Source organism: Sinohyriopsis cumingii, chromosome 7 (assembly GCF_028554795.1).
Source record: "Sinohyriopsis cumingii isolate HCF-2022 chromosome 7, ASM2855479v2, whole genome shotgun sequence".
NCBI classification, from domain to species: domain Eukaryota; kingdom Metazoa; phylum Mollusca; class Bivalvia; order Unionida; family Unionidae; genus Sinohyriopsis; species Sinohyriopsis cumingii.
Window position 1 is genome coordinate 91,086,142 of NC_142967.1, and position 25,637 is coordinate 91,111,778.

The 25,637-nt window shown below is 34.2% G+C and overlaps 2 protein-coding genes across 6 annotated transcripts in view; one reads left to right on the forward strand and one right to left on the reverse strand.

Moving 5' to 3' along the window:
- The window catches only part of LOC149795694 (dedicator of cytokinesis protein 1-like), a 215,837-nt gene extending 200,621 nt beyond the window's left edge, over positions 1-15,216 (reverse strand). For all 5 annotated transcript variants that reach the window (XM_089965574.1, XM_089965572.1, XM_089965573.1 and 2 more), the window contains exon 1: positions 15,080-15,216. In XM_089965574.1, the coding sequence (XP_089821700.1) occupies positions 15,080-15,125 (46 nt within the window). In that variant the 5' untranslated portion in view covers positions 15,126-15,216. The remainder of the gene's footprint in view (positions 1-15,079) is intronic.
- Positions 15,217-15,247: 31 nt separating this feature from the next.
- Positions 15,248-25,637, forward strand: part of LOC149795695 (cilia- and flagella-associated protein 206-like) — a 41,226-nt gene continuing 30,836 nt past the window's right edge. The window contains exon 1 of the mRNA XM_089965575.1: positions 15,248-15,334. The gene's annotated coding sequence lies outside the window, so the exon portion shown is untranslated. The remainder of the gene's footprint in view (positions 15,335-25,637) is intronic.

Here is a 25,637-nt window from a genome sequence, read left to right on the forward strand (position 1 = left end):
CTAATTAATCTGCTATACTCCTTATGGTCAAGAAAACATCCACTAATTAATCTGCTATACCCCTATAGTCAGGAAAACATCCACTAATTAATCTGCTATACCCCTATAGTCAAGAAAACATCCACTAATTAATCTGCTGTACTCCTTATAGTCAGGAAAACATCCACTAATTAATCTGCTATACTCCTTATAGTCAGGAAAACATCCACTAATTAATCTGCTATACCCCTATAGTCAGGAAAACATCCACTAATTAATCTGCTGTACTCCTTATAGTCAAGAAAACATCCACTAATTAATCTGCTATACCCCTATAGTCAGGAAAACATCCACTAATTAATCTGCTATACCCCTATAGTCAGGAAAACATCCAATAATTAATCTGCTATACCCCTATAGTCAGGAAAACATCCACTAATTAATCTGCTATACCCCTATAGTCAAGAAAACATCCACTAATTAATCTGCTATACCCCTATAGTCAGGAAAACATCCAATAATTAATCTGCTATACCCCTATAGTCAGGAAAACATCCAATAATTAATCTGCTATACTCCTTATGGTCAAGAAAACATCCACTAATTAATCTGCTGTACTCCTTATAGTCAGGAAAACATCCACTAATTAATCTGCTGTACTCCTTATAGTCAAGAAAACATCCACTAATTAATCTGCTATACCTCTATAGTCAGGAAAACATCCAATAATTAATCTGCTATACCCCTATAGTCAGGAAAACATCCACTAATTAATCTGCTATACCCCTATAGTCAGGAAAACATCCACTAATTAATCTGCTATACTCCTATAGTCAGGAAAACATCCACTAATTAATCTGCTATACTCCTATAGTCAGGAAAACATCCACTAATTAATCTGCTATACCCCTATAGTCAGGAAAACATCCAATAATTAATCTGCTATACTCCTTATGGTCAAGAAAACATCCACTAATTAATCTGTTATACTCCTTATGGTCAAGAAAACATCCACTAATTAATCTGCTATGCCCCTATAGTCAGGAAAACATCCAATAATTAATCTGCTATACCCCTATAGTCAGGAAAACATCCACTAATTAATCTGCTATACCCCTATAGTCAGGAAAACATCCACTAATTAATCTGCTATACCCCTATATTCAGGAAAACATCCACTAATTAAATTGCTATACCACTATATTCAGGAAAACATCCACTAATTAAACTGCTATAAACCTATAGTCAGGAAAACATCCACTAATTAAACCGCTATAACCCTATATTTAGGAAAACATCCACTAATAAAACTGATACACCCCTATATTCAGGAATGCATCCTCTAATTAAACTGCTATATCCCTATATTTAGGAAAACATCCACTAATTGTCATTTTTGGTGGTGAAACAGGTCATGTAACAGAAACCTGCCACCATGGCAAGGCCATCGGGTTTTATATTTGCAATGGATTCGGACACAAGCAAAACCTCTGTTGGACTAATAATAATCTGTAGAGTATGGGGATGAAGAGAATGCCAATTGTACAACATGTCAGGATATTACTTTTCACAATCTCAGTAACAAAATAATAAATAACAAGTTTAATGCTTTATTAGAAATATGCACAGAATGCAATGAAACAAAATCCAAATGCACAACACCAATCCACTATTTTAATTGTCAAAATCCACACTCTAAATTAAACACTGAGTGTAATAATGCAAGAATTAAGTTTATTAACATGTAAACAACTCTGTGATAACGTAACATTAAAATTACTTCTCCCTCTGAGGCTCATAAGGTGTCTAATATGTCAATGTCTTCAAGTAAATTTATAAATCAGTCTCATACTGAGCATTCTGATTAAAGCTGTACCGATGTCACTTTTTGCCGATTATTAAAATTGACGATACCGATTATGAGACCAATTATTTCAAGAAACTGCCTGTTCTACAGTTAGTGAAAGCTCTAGCATTTGATTGACAAGTAAACCATGCCCTATTTTTGCTGTAACTAACAATGTCTAAAATGTGTGCGGATTTTTGTTAACAGTTCAAATGTGGTCTCAGGCTATTATACATGTAATAACTTTCCCACATTTTATATCCCACCTTATTTCTTATTGTTAACTCATATATGCAAAAAAAACCTCTTTATTAAAAAACATATTTATTCCGAATTAGTTTTTGGCAGCACATATGCTCTGTGATATATTTCTTCATTCCTTCTTTTAATTTAATGATGGTAATTAAAGCTTATATATACGGTACAGTAATGCCAGGTCAAGTTGACTCGTGCAAGTTTCATTGGTGGGAATGGAGATCATAATTTGCTTGTCGAGAAAAAAAATACAGCATTCAGTGATCATTCCTGTGATTTAGGAAGCAGTTCACTAACAAGGAAAGCATGTAAACCATGGCAAAAATAAATTTCTGAACTCCTAGTTTACAGAGATGTACTTTCAACAGCCACACGAGGCCTCATTTGGCTCCTGTGACTGGGATGAGTACATGCATGGTATTGAAAATTTGTTGTGAGCAGACAATCAGCGGTAGTTTACAACAAATGTGTCAAAAAGTATTTACTTTTAAGAATATACTGTCTTTCAATTAACCCCCAAATCAAATGTTTATTCCTTAATTTCCACAATTTAATTCTGATTTAAAATTCAAGCCATGTCAAGATGAATGTTATGATTAAATTTATATTTTGGAAATTTGTTTACATTGGCACCGATTATTTCTGCCAATGCTGATTATATCGATAATCGGCCTGATTATGAGTATGACCAATTAATCGGTACAGCTTTAATTCTGATGTATCCAACTCTACTACATTTGGTCACGGTACAACAGATGAGTCTTTGTACGTAATCTTCTTTACATGTTTATGTAAATAATCAATGGTGATGAAAAGAAATCAGTCAAGTCTAAAAACAATACATTGTAGAGTGCCATGTTTGAAAATCAGTCTTTTGATCAAAACTGGAATGTTATGGCCTCTTCAAAGAGGTCTGCAAGTAGTCAACCTAAATATCAACCACATCCTCCCTAAACTGAATGAGATTAATATTACAGCATCAAACCAGATCAGTCAATATTCTGGGTCTATGTGAAACCTTTCTCTCTAATGAGACTGGTCATTTGGCACTCCTAATACAGGGGTTCAACTCTGGTTGGTGTGTTCTTAGACAGTTCCATTAGTTATAACAGACATGTAGATCTAGAGACTAATGAGGCAGAGAGTATCTGGATTGAAGTATCCCTTCCCAAATCCAAACACTCTTATCTTAGTTTACAGGCCACCTAGTTCTACTGCTGATTGGATTGATAGATTTGAGGAGAAAATTCAGAACACCTTACTAAAGGAAGATTTAGAAACTATCATATATGATTTTAACACTGACTACATGAAATCTCCACCATTAACATGGATAAGAAATTTTGAAACTTACAACTGTACACAAATAATTAACACCCCAACTACAGTAACAGACAAAAGTGCTACTATCATTGATCATATTTAAAGTAATAAACTGGAAAACATCAATGAAATTAATGTGCCAGTTTATACATTAAGTGACTAACTAGACATGTTCCCAAAATGTGTAGAAAAGTGCTGCCACATTGAAATACAATTCAGGGATTTTAAATAGTTTGATGAGGAAACATTCTTAAATGATTTAATTAGCAAAACCTTTCACTTAGTTTGCAATATAGCTGATGTTAACACTGCCTTATTCAAATGGTATCAGATGTTCATTCCAGCCTTAGACAAGCATGCCCCAATTAAAATAAAAAGGGATAAACACCAAAGTACACCCAAGTGGATTACCCCTGAGATCAATGAGGCAAGGCACCTAAGAGACAATTTCCACAATTAAAAAACATGAAAAACTATTTTAAAAGTGGAGGAATAAAGCTAAGCACCTGATAGACAAGGCAAAAGAAGAATCCTATAAACAGGCTACTGATGAAAGTAAGAGTATTAAGATACTGTGGAAGCATCTAAAAGAGGTGAACCCACCCAAGAAGTTGTTTCCCCTTAGATTTAAGCAAAACAATGACATGGAAACATCTGTACAATACATTGCTGAAATGTTCAATAATTTCTTCACAAGAATCTCCAGTAACTGTATTCAGAACCAGACTAACATCCCAATTGAGCTTGTTGCTCTTCTATCAGTTATAAGAGCTAAACTTCCTGATAAATACAATTTCTGGCTCCAGTGAAAACAAAATCATTAATGCATATTATAAACTTAAGTATAGTGAGTAGTAATTTTCTTGATACCTTGAAATATGCAACGGTTATGCATATCTTTAAAAAAGGAGAATCCTGGGAATGACATACCAATATCCACTGTATCCATATTATCAAAATTATCTGAAAAGCATGTAGTTCTGCAAGCCTATGAATTTTTTAATACCTCTCTATTTCATAAGGCAAAATCAGGATGTAGAAAAAACCACTACAATTCATTTAGTCTTCCAATAATGGATTATTGTTCAACTGACAGAATTGATAAACTTTGGGGATGGGCAAAACACATTATTTTAAAAGCATTGTTTACAGAACTAAAATGGTTCACAATATATGAAAGGATAGATTTTACCAAGGCACTTCTTGCATACATTAAGCTGCATCAGAATCTTCAGGACTTATTTAGGCCTTTGTCAGTTACACAGTACCAGTTGAGATCAACAACTTATGGAAACCTTCAAGCACCAAAACCACAAACAGAGCAATTTAAAAAATGCTTCAAATACTCTAGTACAGTTCTATAGATCAAGCTTCCACTAAATGTAAAATCTGCTGAAAGTATTACAGTATTTAAGAATAGATATCATGAGTATGCATTTGTTTCAATTAGATTTTAATACTGAACACATTAAAATGAACAGTACTTATAGTTATCTTTTGTATAATGCACACTGTTGTATTATTTATAAGAGGGCCTCAAAGGAGGATAGTCCTTGACTAAATGAGTCATTCTCTGTAAATAATGTATTATTATTATTATTATTATTATTCACCACTACGTTACTCTCTAAAAACAGAGGCTTGACTATAATGGACAAAACTGGTAAAATATACTTATAGAAATATCTGCAGACATCTTTATTTTTTTATGACAATGTACTAATAAAGCTACAGTCCTGCATATACTGGTGTCCCAGGGAGAGTGTAACCCTGTTCGACCAGACAAAATGACATTCTTATGTTCTTAACTTCTCATTAAGTTTAAACAAAAATTTTTTAACTCATTAAAAAATTTATCCACATTAAAATGACACCAAAATTATAGAAATTTGTACCGTATGTTGCAAGCAACATTAAGAAAACATGGGTCAGGTATAAAACTGCATTTTCTTTAATTTCTGAAATTGTTTTTTTTTTTTTAAATATACCCTATAGGGTCCTAGGTTCATGGAATGGTCATTTAGATGAACAAAATCTCACCACTTGCTTTCAAGCTACTCTACAAGTGTCAGGTTCTGATTTCCCTGAAATTTTGATAGATGTTCCAGCACTTTATTTTGGGAATAAACCAGTTAAGGTTTGTGATAATCTATTCCAATCAATCATGTGGTATGAAGTCAACATTAGGGGTGAGTCTTGCCAGGAAGAAAAAAAAAATTGCAATATATTGCATGTCTGCATGAGATTTGGACGTTTAACATAGCTTTATCAAAGTTTCAGTCATATTGCTACAATGTCTGCAGTGTGGCAGTTTATAGTGATGTCTAGCACTGGGGCACCATGCCACAGACATGTAGTATCATGTCCCACTCAATCACATTATCGTGACACCAGGCTGACCATTCCTAACACTAACTTCATAATGCTGAGCTCATAGTGAGGTAGCTGTTAATACCACTTTGGATGACTCAGCCAGGGTTCAAACCCATCCCACATCCAAGGCTGATGCTCTATTCACCTAGGCCACTGGAGCAGTCAATATATTGTGATACATCATGTTTGTATTGCAATATGTATAAATTCATATTGGTCATTGACAACATTTATGATTCTAGTGCTAACCTGCTTATTTTGTACTGTAATGAGTGATTTCATTGCATGTAATAAAATCTGAACAAGAAAATAACATGTGGCTTTTTTATTTCACTAAAACACCAACTATGTATAATAATTACATCAATGATTTAGACAATAATAAAATACATCAACATTAATGAAAACTTCTACCAGAAGGAAACAAACATTAGCAAAAAAGTTGCAGAATGATTTTGCCTGATTAGAAAGATCTTTTGGTCAACACACTAAAATGATTAAAAGGTTCATAAGTTACAGTGCTATCATGACAAGGGATAATAATAAGTAAAATTAAATAACAGGTAAACTACTAATATCATTGATTCCAAACTTATGATGGTTTCAACCTGAGAGACTACCTGCTTCAACAGCAGCTAAAAAAAATAATCACAAGAACCAAATTTGGCTAACTAGAAACAGGATTTGTTGTGACAAGCAAAATTAAACTACGGTAGTAAACAACACTGATCACTGATGAAAATCCAGTATTTTCATGTATAACTCTGAAACAGTGTAAAACTAAATTTCTCCAAAACAAGAGAGAACACAAAATATTCAATGTGACTAGATGAAACCAAACTTTTATACAACAAATTAAAAGAAGCTGATTTCATTTCAAGCATGCCAGTTTATCTAGCAATGTAGGCATCAGCAGACCTGGATGAAGCTGAAAGTTAACTTTTGCTAACAGGCATAAGGCTGAGGCATTCCATTCTGTCTTAATTCTTTTTATTAGATGAGATGAAGCTGTGTTGACATCCTCTGCTGACAATGCTGGTAATGCAGGAAAAGGTATGAGAACCAGAATCCTTTCACAGGCTGGTAGACGCAGACAAAGCCAATCGACTGAAGACTTCATATTGATTATTGCCAGTCAGAAAAAGATGGTTTTTGAAGCGGAGGTCAAGAGCAGTTACTATCTGGAGGAAATCCTTGTTTCCTTCATACCTGGTTGAAAGACAACTCAAAAAAGTTGCTCTAATGTATTTTTTTTAATGCTGAATTATGATTGGACAGTGGCATAAATGTGTCCAAGAGTTGATTCTGCTGTCTAAGAATGAAGGATAGCATGAGTGTTTCTTCTGTGTACAACACAGCTGTGATTCTCCACAGTGGTTTAAAACATGCCAGTACTTCTTCAGCATTACTGCTGCCAGTATCTGACCAAGAATCTACATCTTTATTCACAGTTTGCACCTCTTTGCTGGTTAGGGCAACATACAAAGCCAGTGGTAGTTCCAAAAATCTTTCAATCATGTTAGGGGCTGAGTTTCGTCGGGTGTGAACATCTTGAATTTAGCTTGTGTTTTGGTAAGTTTAGGAGCTCAGTTTTCTCTCTAAGTATTTCTGAAGCAAATGCATTGCAATAAAATAAGATAACAATTCTTCTGATCCTGCCAATAAATTTACTATGAGCATTGATTTTTTTGCTTTCTGGGCAGCTAAATTTATTGTGAATGCATAGCAGCCTTTATGTGGGTCACTTACTGTTTCTGATGCTACTATGATTGAACCATTATCATTTACTAGTGCAGGACTGGACAAAATTCCCTATTCATTGTCAGCTGACAGAGATCTGCAGTGATATTTACAACTGTGTGACTCTCAGGTAGAGACCATGTTTATAATACATAATTCTCAAGTAAGCATTCAAGAGAAATAAAACATACAGTTATTGTAATATATGACTCCATTGATCTGGAAGTGCAACTGTTCCTTGTTAATTCCACCTTATATGCAGCTCAGAGGTCAATACAGACTTGAATTTCAGGAAGACGTGGCTTCTCTTTTTAGACAAAGAGGAAGAAATGAGAGCTTAACAGGGAGAAGTGGACGCAATGCAAGATACACAATATATATTGGTTTTGCACCAAAAAGACCAAAAAATCTCAGGGCAAAGCTAACGCCAATAAGTAATCAAGACCACCCTAGTCAATCTGGCCCCTGTGGCGATAAAAGGTGCAAAACCTGTCAACATATGATAGACACCAGGACATTTTCTAGCACAGTGACTAGAGAAAACTGTAGGTTGCCAACCTGAAACATTAACTACATTTTTACTAGAACCTTCGGCTCCTGTGCCAGGAGTTGTCTCATTCTGCTGCTTAATATTGATGCAGGATTCATAATGAACTCTGAATGATAAATTCAAAGACTTTTCCCAAACTTTCAAAGACCACAAACAGAGATTTCCGAGACCTATTTTCGCTAACAATTTGTATACAGGTTATATTGTTTAATGATAAAATTCAAACTATAATTAATTTTCTAGAATTGATATATAATGATCTGGAAGATAGGTTAACATTCATTGTTATTTTAGAAATAGGTAACTTATGCATCAGATTTAACACAAAATAAATTGTTTTCATAACAGACATCAGCACTGTTTTAAATAGATTATTATAGCACTGGGGAATCATGCCGTAGACATGTAGCATGATGTCCCACCCAGTCACATTATCCTGACACCAGGCCAACCAGTCCTAAAGCTAACCTCTTAATGCTGAGCACCAAGCGAGGCAGCTGTAAGTACCATTTCTGTAAGTCTTTGGTATGACTCGGCTGGGGATCAAACCCACGAACCACCAAATCAGAGGCAGATGCTCTAACCACTAGGTGACTGGAGAGGTTAATAATAATAATAATGAGGACTTTGTTATGCACCTAATCTTTAGAAGCTCTATGCACTCTACAATATTAAAAACACCTAAAAACATATACATGTATAATGATATGATTACAAAAAACAAATACCATAACATTACAAAACAAAATAACATGCTGAAAATAGTTTTGGTGCTGATTTCCTTTGATGAATGGTGTAGCCAGCTTGCTTTGAAGAGTGCATGTGTTATATGTGTTAGTGAAGTTGCTGCCAAGGCCAACTTTGGCTGTCCAAACAAATGTTCTTTTGTTATTGCAGCAGCAATGAAACTGAACGGGTCATCAAAAGAAAGAAACCAGGAAAACTTGACTATAGTCTGACTATACATCCCCCATTTGTTTGTACCCCCCCCACTGATTTCAATAACTAAAACATTTAATGTGATAAAAAGTGCATAGAACTAAGTCAATTGAACCATGGATTTATAATTTATAACCTGTGAGCAGAATGGCACTAATACTTGCATCCCCTGCACCTTTCATGCTTAACAGACTTTCCATACTAACATGGCGCCATATTGCGTACACTATGGGCTACTTTATTTCCATCAGACAACATTATGACATAGTTCATCCTATTTGGTAACTGACGGATAATTCCGTAAATTACCAAAATGCTGCGAGTGCACATATTCTTTGCTGAAAATGGACTTGTCCAGGAACTGGAAACTGGAAATGGATCTTGAGCATGTCCATTTATTATATTTAAAACTTCCGTTAAGCATGAAATGTGCAGATGATGACGGTGTTAGGGCCATTCTACTCTGAGGTTTGAATTTATAAATCAATGAGTGAATTGACTAAGTTCCTTGCACTTTTTATCACATTAACGGCTTCCATTATTGAAATCAGGGGTGGGGGTGTACAAACAAATGGGTTGGTATAGTCAGACTATACATCTGAATCTAACAACCTTGGACAATTTTATTTGTGATTATTTGTAATCATGGAAAGAAATTAAAATTTTGGGGTTTATTTCAATTTTCAAAAACCTTTAAAGACACATGGGTAATCTGCTTGATTTTCCCAAACTTTCAGGACCCAGAAAATGCTACCTCATTTTTCCCAAACTCACAAAGATCTTCAAAGACTGTATGAACCCTGTGATGGATGGTGATGCCATAAATGTTCTGAAGTTTTTCTTACTACCTGCTTCTCTGATTTGGTTTTACACACATTATGCACAGCAACAGGTACTGGTATTTCTATACTTGTATCGCAATAAACTGTATCAGATATTTTGTAATTTTATATGGTGAAACACTTCTGACCAAAAATATTTGCAAATTATTTCAAATGCAAAAAAGAACTACAGGCTCATCCTAAATAATGCTGAAAACATCCCAAATGCAAAATGGTATTCTTCAGAAAGGCTGAACATGTGCACAAAGTTTTAAAAAAATATGGCTGCTCCATGTACTAGTTTGTGCTAGAAAACAAGACAATATTCTCAATTTCAAATCACTTCCTTTCCATTCCAAAACCTAATAAAGAACTCTTTAAAATCACAAAGGAAATCTGAGAAAGTACAAAAATAAATGCATTTAATTATCTATATTAGTGGATGAAAAGTGAAACCTACTTGATCTGACAAACACATTACAAGTTAAAGTAAATATTCTCAAACCTTCCACTTTGTTGTCTCAATATTGTTGTACTTTATATAGACGGTGTACCTAATCAGAGCACGTTCTTAAGAAAAACTCTGTTTATTACACCCATTAAGTTAATATTATGTGTGCAACTATGTACATGAATTCTGTAAGTAAATATGCATGAAATACAGGGCCATAAAGAGGAATATTTCCATGCAACTGGGTCACACTCTTTAAATAAAGTCACTATTATCATTATTATTATTATTAATTAGCAGTATTTTAAAGGTTTAATTGTGTTGTTTACTCAAACCTTATTCTCAAAAGTGATGCATCTTTTGATTTAAATGCATCAACTCAGTCCAAATAAATTAATTAAAGGTACTTTACCAACATTATTTAAGGTTCACTTTTTGAACTGATTAAATGGCAATGATGATTCTTTAATTTTTAACTGCCTGTATAGAGGAATAAAACATGTCCAGCACTGAATTTCAAGCAACACAATGAATTACTCTACATGGCAGCTACAAGTACTATTTTCGTAAGTCTTTGTTATGACTAGTCTGGGGTTCAAACCCATAACCTCCTGCATCCAAACCAGCTGCTCTAACCACTTAGGCCACCAGAAAGGTCTAATTAAGGAATACAGTTCTTATTTCAAGGATAAAATTAGAAGCAATAGTTAAGCAAGGTGTTATTTACTATGTGGATAAAATGAATTCATAAAATTATATTTGTGAAGTTAAGATAGTTGCAAAGAAAAAAATTCATGTGACAGTGTGAGGGGGGGGGGTACGTAAGATTGCCACTGAGCGTGAAGTAACTATTTGTCCAAAGAGATATAAGCCAGATACTGTGGCAGCAAAAAAATGTCAAGCATGACACTATTAAGAGACAAAGGTATTTTCAGCCGAAATGGGTTGATATTTATCCCTGGTCTGAATTCATTGACTCGAAAGAAAAATGTTTGCAGTTATGACAAATTCAGGATTGAACCAATCAAGTCTCATGACATTTCTGGACCTCACAAGTCCTGTGATGCACAGTACATGCATGACACTAGCCAGCATTGCTGACACTCCTTTAGGAAATACCCCTTCAAAACAAAACAAGACTGAAATGAAATTAATGAGATCTCTCTTTAACACAGCGTACAGGGTAACCAGAGGTCTCTCTAGGATTTTAAAACTAGGAGTCCAGGACTCCCATTTTGGTAAACCATCAAAAGTTGCAGTCCCTTCTTTCCTTCAGAATGAACATAAACGTGAGTGCATCTATTTTTAGATGGAGAGGTTTTCATAATGTAATCACTCACTTTAATATAGCTTCATTACAACAGTCCATTGACAGGATTGCAAATTTATGGTTCATTTATTTGTCTACATCCTTGTAGTAATTTTAGGCAATGGATAAATAGTATCTGATTTGCTTTTTTCCCCCCATATTTTCGCAAATATATGTAAAGTCGGAAAACAGCTTAGACCTTAAAGCGCATCTCGCAAATTCCACAACACAGCATTGTCCCTAATGTTTCTGATCTACATAATTTGCATTTTAAAGTTAAATCTTTAATAAAATTATTCATTGGCTTTGCTTTCAATGATTTGTATATTTTTCTGAAAATATTTGCCCGCTGATTTATGAAAACAGACAATCTAATAAACTGGTACATCCCAGACTTAGCAAAATCCACCATTATTTCCCGTTAGGCCTACTGATTCACTTAAGTTTGAAACTAATTTTATGACAAAATAGTGTGCAAGAGGCAGTATATATATATCCAGATCACCAATTCTAATCTTAAAACACGTGTTGGTATGTTTTATCATCAAAGAATATCATGCAGTAAATTGATAGTTGCTACCTTACTCGGAAAAGGGTTAATGGTCAATCAGCTATCAAAACATATGCTTGTGAATGGGCAAGAGTTTGTTTGTCAATGTAACTGATATCAAAACTAGGCCAAGCTACTGATGTCTTGATGAATACATTTCACTACAACACTAGAACTAACTGGGCTAAGGCAAGGGGTATTTTAAAAAAAGTGTGGTCAGTCAATGTACCTCTTAAATAGCTCTTGTTCATCCATCAGAGTGACACTGAATTTTTTCAATCCGAGTAAGGACTTATTCCAAACGCTAAGCAAAGCATCACACACTTTCTGACACTTAGTTACTGTCCCATCCAAACTATCAATTCTAGCAGCTTTAGCACTCTTCTGAATCCCGTTACAATCTTCGTAAGTTTGCATTTAACCCAAAAATACTTATCCAAATTTACAAATGGCATTTTGTCTAAGTCCCAACATGTCTTGACTCTGAGGTCACGTGCACCACTTATTCTGATACATTCAGAAATGAACACAATAACGAAAGCTAAAGTTGTTTATTTGATGTACTTTTATAAATGACCGCATTTACATCTCTGGGTCTTTCTGACTCTGAATTCAATCACTGTAAATATAAGTACATTTTCCCACCTGGCCGCCAGTCAAAGCCTTTGAACTTGCCACCCAGCTATTGCATCATGTTCTTTTTGATGTACTTCTTATAATGGCAACATGTATGTACACTAAGGGGTCTTTCAGTCACTCAGTTCTGTCATTGTAAATATTAGCACAGCTAACTGATCAACACATTTTCCCATAAAGCAGGTGGCTGAAGCAAGACTGGCAAGTCTTTGAATTTTGCCGCACACCTATTACATGCGTACAGAGGACTCCTGCCTCAGTGATTTTCAGTGTCCCAGGTCAAAACTTGGCATCCATATATGCGTAATAAAGCGTTTCCAAGATCTCTGGTAACCCATAATGGAAAACCATTTTCTGATATGGTAATGTTGTAAACACTCTTGAAGAAGAATACTGCTGAACTTGGTGCCAATTAAAACAGATTCAGGGCAAGAGACATTGTTCTACCAATTGATCAAGTCTTGAAAGAAGATATTATGGAAAGTCTAAATTCTAGAAAATTCCTTACAACTCTTGTTGATGCAAGTACTAATGCTACCATAAATAAAAAAATAGTGCATTTAGGAAACCCTGAAAAAGGAACACCGACAAATCTCTGACTTAACTAAATGTATAATGTACATGTTTTTGAAAAATTAATTCTTTTAAGAAGAAAAAAATTACTTTTTTATTTTGTTTGTTCTGTCCATATATACATCTTACGAAATCTTGATAAGTGATTTTAATTTTATGACAAGTGAAAAGGGAGGTGTGACAAATGAATTTTCTACAACCATTTGTTCTGGACAAGTAGATAAAAAGAAAATAATGTGCTCAGCTCTGATATGTTCTACACCATCCTGCATGGATTATCAGGAAGGTGCTCTCCACCACAAGTCAGAAAAGAGAAGACAGAGAATAACATAATCTCTATAGATTTAATTTTTCTTTTAAATAATTAACATGTCTTAAAACATTTTGTCAAAGTGGTTAGACATATTTGTTTCATTAACCTAATCTGTGCAAGTATTAGTACTGTCCACCAACTATAGCTCTCCCTCATTAAAATGTTATAGTCAGGGTCCATATCCATCAACCATGTTACACCAAGCACCAATATGTGTCTGGAACTGCTACATATTGGATATAACATAATGTTGTTATATATGGAACCATGGTAAAGTGGGCACTGTGGTAAAATAATACACCTGTGCCACATGTCGATATGATTCACAATACACAGCCTGTGATACAATACATATCGATACACATATGAACTTGATGGTCTTTCTATCTTTAGAAGGTAGATGGTGCCCTTTTATGTTGGCATACTGATTTATTTCCAGTACATTAAAGATTACAGACAGATATACAATTATCATATATTTATATGCAAATCTCATCCATGACATGTAACAAAAATACTTTCAGACTAATTGTTGGTTGTCAATGCCATGTTCCATACTGCACAGTGAATTTATTTATATCTGTTACTCAGTAAATAATCGGGTCAACAACATTTGTCCCATTTCCCCGTGAGTCAACTGAGGAAAATGCTACACAACACCATTTATTTGGGACTTTCAATATCAACCCAAACAGCATAAATAGTAGGCTAGATGTCTTACACTGATAGACATATGCAAAAATATATAATGAACATTAAAGTTATTTTGGAACTTAATCTTGTCATTGCTGACCACAAGGACATAACATGAGACCACTTGAAGGATGGTTACAAAAGCATCCAAGAGCACAATTTTGACACCTGGAGAAGAATTGGTCCAGCAGTGCCATTTGCATTCAGATAGTATTGGATTTCACCACTGACCCAAAGGTAAGATCAGAACAACCCAGAACATCAGCGAACAGTTGTTGCATTTTCTCCAATGTCAAAAACTAAATGTACTGTGTCGAGCTGTTTTGAAAATTGAACTCTTCTTGATTACGACTGGCATAAGTTGGAAATTAGGATTAACTAGCACGGTTGGAACTACCGAGGGGTGCTGACTCGTTTCTTCCCTTGTGTTATATTGTTACAGACTACTAATTCTCTTCGTAACGAACCCCTGTGGTAGACTAAGATCGCATATGTACTAGGAAGGCTTAAGCTCTCTATAGTGACCTAATACATCATATGTTCCTCTTTTGACCCAGTTCAGTCCTGAACATGTGCAAATCGTCAAAGTGGCTTTTATTACGGATAGTGAGGCGAATTTATGATGTGATAGGTTCACTTCCTGCTTTTCACATTTCATAGCCCGATTTGAATTTGCAGAGTGTAATCAATGAAATGTGACCTAATTCTGTGAGCAAACTAATACTTACCAACTCCATATCTGGAGTTATTATCAGTTTTTCTCCAAGTCGCCATTATTATTCACTTGCGCGTTCTACATCCTTATTTTATGACTAACACTTTCGTCTGCAACGACCCAGTTCCCGTTCCATGTCAGCCATAACAAATCACGTGACTCTCCGACTTCCGGAAACGGCGCGCGCGGCTGTTTCCATGGATATAACAATATGGTGGACGACAAGCAATGAAACAAATTATCGCCAATGTTGTCTTGATCTAAACAGGTTTGTCCACAGTGTGTGGTGTTAAAAATACTAACATTTGTACATATTGACATAAAAGGATTGTAGGTCCCGTATGTGTATAGTCTTCAGTGCAGTATTGTTTTTTTGTGCCTCAGAAGTGTTGGATTCTGGTTGCTGCAGCTTCTATCTGTCTATAAATACGTTGACGCAGTCACACTTGACTATTAAGCAACGGGTGGTGCGTGGTCAAAGATAAAGTAAAGATGGAAGTGATAGACAGCCAGAAGAGTAATGATAGGAAAGGCAGAAATAAGTAAAGGGGTGTCGGTGTACGTTTTCGTCCCTTCATACCCTAGCTACGATGTCGTAGCCTCAACTTTATTTGTTGTGGTTGAGGCTACGAACTGATCCCATATCATATAATGGAGCAAAAAAAATCATCACTAAAGTCAGAAAAACAAACAGTGTAGAAATCAACTACATAAGTACAGTATAATCATGTTGTGAAAGAAGTTTGGCTTATTTTGAATTTATTAAGCCCTTACATGATAAAATAAATTGGCATGGTTACTCTAACCTCATCCTGTCCGCCATGACAGATAACGCAAGACTCTTGCCGTGACAACTTTTTTACGAAAGGCTTTGCCCGACCATATTTTGGATATTCTGCGCTATATTATTATCGGTCAAGTGGCAAATAATTGCTTCTTGGTGGAATTTCAAAGTTGCAGATAAACTGTATTTACTTTTAATGCGAAGAATTTCTGGCCCAAATGACGCCAAATGTTTACTATGATTTGTTTACATTTCCAAATAAGGCGTCAATGTCCTTATATGGCACACAAACAAACGAGGCTGAGAACGGAAGTAATCATTATTTGAAATAATATGGCGGATGATCTAAACGAAAATATCGGCTAAAAAAGGTAAACACGATTTTACAACTGTTTCTACAATGATTTTCGATACCTCCGGTATTAAATAAGAGGACTACTCAATTTATTGGCTTATATGCAAGGAATATGTTTAAAGTGTTATTATTAGGCTAAAAGAGTGCCAGATGTGAATCACACCTGGCTTGCTCCATTAACACGTATATGCTCATGTTAGTACCCGGTCCACGAGGTATGAGTAAGGGTACTAATATTAGTACTATTCATACCCAGACCAATAGGCTATGAGATAAAGAATCTCAACCAGCATAGCCTTAACAATCACATGGTCTTAAAAAAATTAAATTCAACAGCTAAATTGATAATTATTTATATTAAAGCTTCAGGTACTGTACTGTCAACTTCAGAACTGTTTTGCTCATAACGCTGCATTATGGTGGTAACTGAACTAATAAAAATCATTTTGTTATTGTTGCATGGTAAGAAATTGCAAAGTTGATATGACTTCATGTGAAAAATCTTTATCAATCTGTGCAAGTAAATTTTAACAAAATTCCAAGTGGTGGCTTACGTAATGTCATGCCATCAGCTTCGGAGCGTTACATGTTTTGGATTGGCCATTTTATTTGGTTTGTATAATAATAATAATAATAATAATAATGAGGACTTTGTATAGCACTTAATCTTTAGAAGCTCTAAGCGCTTTACAACATTAGACAACACCTATAAGATAAAAAACATATAATGATATGATTACAAAAACAAACACCATGAAATTAGAAAACATAAAAAAAACATGCTGAGAATATTTAAGGTAAGAAACATTAATAGGTCTTTAAGTTTGTTCAGTTTCAGTTTTATCAGGAATAATATTAACTAATGAGGCAATTTACTGAAGCTTTTTGACAGTTGTAACACACTTTGCTGCAAGCAAAGAAAATAATTTGAACTTTTCTAAATCCAGTAAGTCTACACAAAAAAAATCAAATTGCGTAATGCAGTATACTTTTATACCCATTCAGAATCCTTTATTTTTCGATATTATCATGGAATTGAAACGCTTGATGCAATTAGCTTGTTGTCAACTGTCTAATGAATAAAGTCAGGTGACTTGCAAGAACGAACTTAAGACCTAATAATGTTTCCTACCTTAAATATTCTCAGCATGTTTTTTTAATGTTTTCTAATTTCATGGTGTTTGTTTTTGTAATCGTATCATTATATTGTAACGTGCTCCACCCCAGGGTTAATTTCCCAGCGCAAGCTCCCTTATATTTAGAGAATTTCTTCCTGTTTCAATGGTTCGGCAATCCTCAGACTGAGACTTTGAATTGGTTGCAATAGTATAATTTACTGATAGTACATAGTACATCGTCTGATAACAGACGAAATCCCTGTAGAAATAATGGCTTCTTATACTAGCTACTTATCCGTGAGGAGATTATGTATCTAAGTAAATAAACAACATAAAATCTGAATGAGAAAAATAGAGGATTTATTTTAGTCTTAACATGTCAATAAACACTTCAATATAATATAATTCACATATTCTCTTTCTAGTCAATAAATAAATTAGTATAACAGAACGTACATATACTTATAACCAGCAGTCTCAACAGTTAGTATTAAATAATAATATTGATCAAATATAATTTACTGTAATACCTTTATAATGCTTATAGAGGTAACATTAAAATCCCAATACAAATGGATTCAAATAAATAGAATTAACAGGCAAAACAGGTGACCATTTCTTTTGCGATAAAAATATAAAGTCATACAAATGTACTGAAATAGCGTTATGGAGGCCCTATATCCCTATGTAAGAGTATTCAACACTTTATCTTTGGCTTTGATTTTCCTTAGTACATAAATTTATTATTAAATTTTTATATTGCATAAATGAATGTATATTTTCTAATATTATTATTTCTACTTAGAGAATGATAACATTCCCTATCACTTTTGGAAGCCGATAATATATTGTAGTTGTATATGAACCCGATGCCGGTTGAAGGGAAACTGACTGGTTTGCGCGACACCCATATTTATAACCTTCTGTTGCACTACACAGTGTAACACTCCGCCAAAATAGTACATATTGTTAACAAGTATTTAAGACTCAATAAATACCAAATATCATTAAATTATTCAGATACAAAACAAACATTAAATGCTATATTATTACAATCTTGATCGCAAACGTATGGTCAAACACTAGAATCCTTGTGTCACACGTATAAACAGTAAACATTGGCCTCCAAACAAGTTGGTGGTACGGGAAAATTAGGACATGCACCATCCTAATGCGTTATCCTCGCAGGTGAAGGTAAGTTCATTATTTTCTTGTTGAGCATAACTTATTCTACGTAAAAACTAGTTATCTCAACAGTTTATTGCTGTTCAATAATGACTGCATATACCGCGTAGTGGAAATCTGAGGTGCCTCCAATACGTAAAATTGCCTCCAAAACAAAGATGGCAGACATCGTGAAATACATTGAACGTTGTACATAATATCAATCATACAGAACATTTGTTTTGTAATACATCGAACTTAACATAGTCTCAGAATATCCATCTGCATATGAAACTAGTATATTTGTACTCGTGTAAAATTCGTAACACTATGTTTTTTATCTTATAGGTATTGTCTAATGTTGTAAAGCATTTAGAGCTTCTAAAGATTAGGTGCTATAAAAAGTCCTCATTATTATTATTATCTGCGCCCACTTCACATTTTGTTTTCGCTATAGAAAACCTTTAATAAAATAATTATCAGTTTAGCTGTTGAATTTAATTTATTTTCTTTTCGTTCTTACCTTATTTCCACTATTGAATAAAGAAAAGCAAAGTAATCTAATATATTGCAATCAGTATATCTCTAAAAAATATAAATATTTATATTTTGGTACATTAGCATTTCCATAATTTTTTTTACAAAACAGTATTAAATGTTTATAATGCTGTCATAAATGCATTTCATGCAATTTGCATGATTTTCAGATCGGAAGAAAATTACTTCCTTGTTACGACCAAGAAGCTTTAACAAAAACATACATAGATGTGAACGAGAAGAAAATATTGATTCATGTTAAGATTATTTATTAATATATTCAACATTGTTGCCATTTCCTATAACTGTACATTTATTTTCTCATCTCTACAATGGCTGCTTGGTGCTCTGTGATCAATTGCTCTGAAACAGATGACGTTATAAAAAAAAGAAAGGCAAAACGTATTCATAACTAAATTGTCACAGAACAAATATTTGCAGCCATGATTAGTTTTAAGTTTTGAATTTCGGTACAAGTATAATGATGATTCAGAGTGATTCAGTGTGTAAAGGAAGCTTTAATAAACCTTTTATTTTTAAAAGTTATTCCATGATTTATTCTTATGGGCTCCGAAACTGATACTGCAAGGATAGATTATGGTATAGTATATGCCGTATAATCAACCCCTCACCTATAATTAAATTGACTGACAGTTTAGGGGTTGATAATGCCTATTCATTAAAACCTGCAAAACTCTGTCGGATTTTTTGTCAACACTCAGTGTTTCCCTTTATGCACATTTGTGTATCAGGGATGCATGCTGCACAACATTGATGCACACATTTTATTGCCTTGCATTTTTCTGGTGCAAAGGATTTGCATGATGTGATAAGGAGTTATTTAATATCTAATGCTTTGGATGAGGGATGGCATCGTGTATACTCCCATCAGAGGCATAGACTGGTTCCCTGCTTTGTATGCTTCCTGTGTTGAACTCTGCTGTTTGTATAAGGGATTGCAACGCAGAGAGCATACGAAACAGGGAACCAGACTAGCATAGACAATGTTACGACAGAGTAGATTCCCATAATCTTGCTAGCTCTCACGTGATTTCTATTGAGCTCAGCAAGATGTCATCCAGGTGTTTAACCTCAGTGATTGTTGCACTAGAAGTGATCTCCAGATTAAAACGGCGTCCACTATGAATCATTAGTGGAGAAAGTGAAAGGAGCAGAACACAAAAGAGTAACTGTGGATCTGACTTTAATAAAAAATGGAGAAAATAATTTCATTGACTGGAATACAGCACATCCATTAGTATTACCAGTGTGACTTCTGATCGCATGATTGAGAAGACTGCAAAAGTGAAGAATCCTTTAGTGACAGGGTTTAAGAATTTTAAAAAATCTGCCCTCGTTCACCATATCTAGAAAACACATTATCACCCAAGACATTCTTTCACAACAAAGAAATCTGTAAACTTGCCAAGACAAATGCTTTATTTGGATTGCAAAGTCAGCGGGTCATTGCAGATTATGTTGGCTTTTAACTTTGCGGCGATAAAATAAAGATCTTAAAGTTCAAGTGTAACTTATTAGAAAGAAGATAATTCATTAGCCTCTTTAATTTTTGGATAAATGTGTTCTAGGATGAAGTACAAGGAAACCAATGATAATACACATTTTATGACAAGCAGTAAATTAACTGCCATTTGGTTAAAAAGATTTATTTGGCTTTTTGTATTGGCTTATATGTAATGTTGCCTCAAAAAGATTATAAGGAGACTGTTAAAAGTATGACTTTAAACTAAAGGAAAAATTAATTAAATTATTCTTTGTATGGACAATGCATTTGTTCATTAAATGTGCATGCTGGTTTATTTGTATTTTTAGAGGCAGAGAGAGTATGTTGTGTAAGTTGCAATATCATATGTCAAGCTGAAAAAGTATGGATCAGATGAAAATTTATCAGTACATTTTTGACCCCCACATTTTTTTAATTTGAATCCCAGTTCTGACACCAAAGAATTTTTTAACCCTCAGTTTTACACCCCTGGGGGATACACTGGTCAACACAGATAGGTATAGATTTTCTACACTTGCTGCTGTTTTTTTCAGCTATTGAACTACTGTCAGCTGAAGGGTTCTTTTAGGGATATGTACATACTACATCCAGATAAAATCCTATGTTTGGCAACTTGTAAATCTACATGGAAGAACAACAACCCTCTGTCCTGTGGCCATTTTGAATTTCTTGCTAGATATGGTTGTTACCATACTGGAACAGGAAAGATTTTCAAGCACCAAAATTGCACATTTAATAAATAATACAGGTGACATCATACCCACATATTGTCCATCAGTATCAACAAAGATTGGGGGTGGTGGTGATTTATAGCACTAGGTATAGTATACTCCAACTCTGTATTATCACATGCTCTATATTATTGCGGTTAAAGGAAAAGGGAATTTCTGATTAATTTTGGATGCATGCCATCTAGCAGTTGTTTACAGATGTAAAAATGTAGCCGGTAAGGACACAAATATGTTTAGTACAACTTCTTTTAAAGCATCAACTTACATTTTGAAGTTTATATTGAACAGCAATGAATATCACTTTTTTGTAAAGTGCATGCAATTCCGTTGATCATTGTATACAAAACTCCTGTCAAACTTAGTATACGTGTATTGGCTTTGATTATTCAATATACTCAGTGTATCATCTGATGCTTGATGATTATAGGTCATATACTGATTGTGATGTTCATGTCCTTACAAGGTTAAGCTTAAAATTGTATTCACTGGTAGCCACAATGGACCAAAATTGAAAAATTTTTGCTTATCATCATATTTATCATACATAAATAGGAACATAATGACACTTAAACTTTCTTTCAATTAGTTGTTGTTGTTGTTGTTGTGGGGTTTAACGCCATTTTTCAGCACGATAGGCTATACATGGCGGCCAGTATTAATGGTGGAGGAAGAACCCGGAAAACCCCGGAAAGAACCACCAACCCACAAGAAGCTACTGGCAAGCTTTCTCACATGCCCACATTGGCTGAATCTTAGACTCGAACCGCCGCAGACAGAGGTGAGATGGCAGTGATCCGTAACGAAGAGCGCTTTAGACCACTCGGCCACTCGGGGCCCCTCTTTCAATTAGTAATATTTCAATATTAATATTATTATTAATAATAATTTGTTATATATTTATAATTCTTTGCCCACATTGCATTTAAAATTAATATAAAGTTAAATATTTGTTTTTAATTTGTAATGTTGCTATAATTACATTTGTGTGTTTGATTTAATCATTGGATCCTGATGATTATTTTATGCAAGAGTTAGATGAGATGATTACAGAATTTGTCAAGAACCAAGAAATCAAAACTGTAGTAGCAAATAAGATTAAAAATGTGAAGTATGGACGATTGTTGTTTTCTGGTGGCTTTCGCAATTGATAGGTGTTGACTTCAAAACTTTGTTGTACACAATTGATTACTTTTTATTGGGACATTGGAAATTGTTTAAATAGTCTGAGTTCAACAGGTACTTTCATGGTCATGTTGGTAGTCCATTCTCAGCAACGATTGTGGTGCTGTTGTCCCTGTCACAGGTGGTTACAGATGTGTTTCTTTAATTCTCTCTGATAAGCTTCTTTTGGATGGTACAGGTGGCAGAATGAGTGCAATGAATGTAGCATATTTTTTTCAAGTTGTTTTACACTTTGTGCAATATATACATAAAGTTCCTGACATCAGGACAAGTACATGCCATCATAAAATTGTTTTTTTGGTATTACCACAATATCAGAGTAGCTCTTCTTACATAACCTGGACTCTGTAATGTGTCTGTTTATCAATCATTTCCCGCAGTCATTTGATTTAAACTGGAAATTAAATGTATTTTAATATAGAACAAAGAACAACAAATAGACATATGTTTGATATTGTAATAAATTTGGATTATGCGCATTTGGTTATAGCGCCCCATTTTAAGGAATTCTTAAATTTTTGTGATTATTTGTCTGATTATTTGAATTCAGTGCAATAGAAATATTCCTTTAGCCAATTACTAGGAGCAAATGTCATGGAGTAAAATGTTAATGAGTTTCCATGATGCCATGGTTCACTAGTAGTGGGTTCAGGTCAAACCAAATAAGCGTCCATGGAATAATAAAGACCCTACTATTCTAGTGGTGTACATTGGTGGTGTGACTGCAATGGCAGTATATGTATTTACGATAGGAAACCAGTAAATTACGCTATGGAACCAATAAGAAGGGACTGGGCAGATACCATTTATATTGCCATGGTGGCAGATGTAGTGCAGTTATAATGGCGAAATGTGCCTGGAAACCACGGGTTGACTGGCCTAGGGTGGCAGAGTTAAAATAGTTCCTTGTGTTAACGGTTAGTTGTATAGTTTCTATGGCGTGAACTGCTGGCAGTATGGAAACCTAATGAAGAGAAACCATGCAGATGTGTGGTTGATAGATATTTAGCAGGTTGGGAGATCTGTGCATTGATTAGAGTAAAATTTTATATATAAAATGGACTTTTGAATTTACAACTGAAGTTGTATGGAAGTCTTTAGAAAGTTGGGGAAAACATATGACTTCCAGCAGGAATCGCACCAGGGTTTTAACACTGCTTGGTCAAGTAAAGACCCCTGGCTTGTAACAATATCTTAAAGATCAGTATTTTTATTTACATTTTTGCAGATTACAAACTTTTAAGACCCACAATTCGATAGCTCCCCAGTATATCTTACCATGATGGAAGAACCCTTTATTATTGCCATATTTGCCTAACTTAAGTATGGTACACTTATATCAGAGCAACATAAATTTGCCATAGATGAAACTGCAAATAAAACTTCCCAATAAGAAACGGAAAATCAAGAAACACAGTATTATGAATTAAATCCCAAAAGACAGTACTGTATTATGAATTAAATCCCAAATAATCCTAAATGTCTTGTCACAAATCCAAAAATATAGAATGTTCCATATGAATTCCAATAGATGGCCTGATATAACACAATGATGCAATCCAGAATGTCCTTCAATGAGCTTACTAAAATCCAAACAAGTGTATTAGTCCAAGAGTGATTGAGCTGTATTAATCCAGTGATGAATGAACTCTTTAGTAATTCAAATGAATATTTTAAATAAATAATCCTTCTCTAATTATATCTGAGCACAAATGTCATTCTGATCAAAACTGATTCCTGCAGACTGACCTACAACAGGAATTAATTATTTGTTTTATAAAATCCCTTTTTATATACATTTTGACTTGACCTAGATGTGAATCATAACAATGAAAAATTCAAGTCTAATTGTAAACAAGACTGCTTAGAATGTTCCAAGCTCAAATGCAATGTAATCATTTGTTAGAAAAACTTTGTATTTTATAAGTCAATAATCCCCCAACATTATTTGATTGCATAGGTACTACTAGATAACAAGCGATGCATTAACAGTAAGCATGAAGAAGAGATGAGTTTATTATTATAAATGATGTACAAGTAGGAATTATGTAATTATCTATAGGTGAACAAATGAAATGCAGAGAAAAGGAAAGGTACTGGTACCCATTCACATGTAATTTGTTTGACTTTGTACACACACAATGTTAATAACTTTAGATACGGTTAAGCAGACATCTTCATAATTTGACGGGAACAGAGGAATGGAGTAAGATTGGTTGATTTTGTAATTGTTTTATCCAATTCATCCATACATAAGTCATTGTGAAACATAATAAAAGATAAAGCCAGGTCAACCCCATGGCTTCATTATTTTTGCTAGTAACTTCTGATTTCATGAATATTTATGGTGTCACTGTCTGCTATTCCAGATTAATTGGGAAATTGTAATCATCAATGTTGACATGCACTTCCCAGTTTTCATTTATAGTGTAATTCACCTTTAGAATTAAGGAGCCAAACTCCAAAAGTATGTCTGTTGTATACATTTTAAAGTGATACTGAAAGTCATATCATCATTCATAAGTGCCAAATTTGGTACACAATTTCATTTTATTATAACGCTAATCAATAATCAACATTTACAAACTTATCGGGTTCACATTTACCTCAAAAGCAGGTTTCAAGAAATCAATTTGCTATTGCAATTTTTATTAAGAGTTCTTACCTTTTTTTGTCTAGCATCAGAATTTAGTATAAGACAAAATCTTATAAGTACAATTTAATTGGCTGTCTTTTATCAATTGCTATGACTCTTGCTATATATTATGGTCATCATCTAAAAATACACTATTGACAAATCTGTGTGCTCCCATGATTTTTGTAAGAGTTGCTACCTTTGACAGCGACTACATTTAGTATAAGACAGAATTGTATAAATACAATTTAATTTGTTTTGTAGTTTTTTCTGAGTTGCTGTGAAACATGGTAAATATTATGTTCATCATCTAAGAATACACATATTGACAAATCTGTGTGCTGCATGATTTTTGTTGTTGTTGTTGTTGTTGTTGTAGGGTTTAATGCCATTTTTCAGCACACGAAAGGCTATACATGGCAGCCAGTATTAATGGTGGAGGAAGAACCCGAGAAAACCTTGGAAAGAACCACTGACCCACAAGAAGCTACTGGCAAGCTTTCTCACATACCCACATTGGCTGAATCAGAGACTCAAACC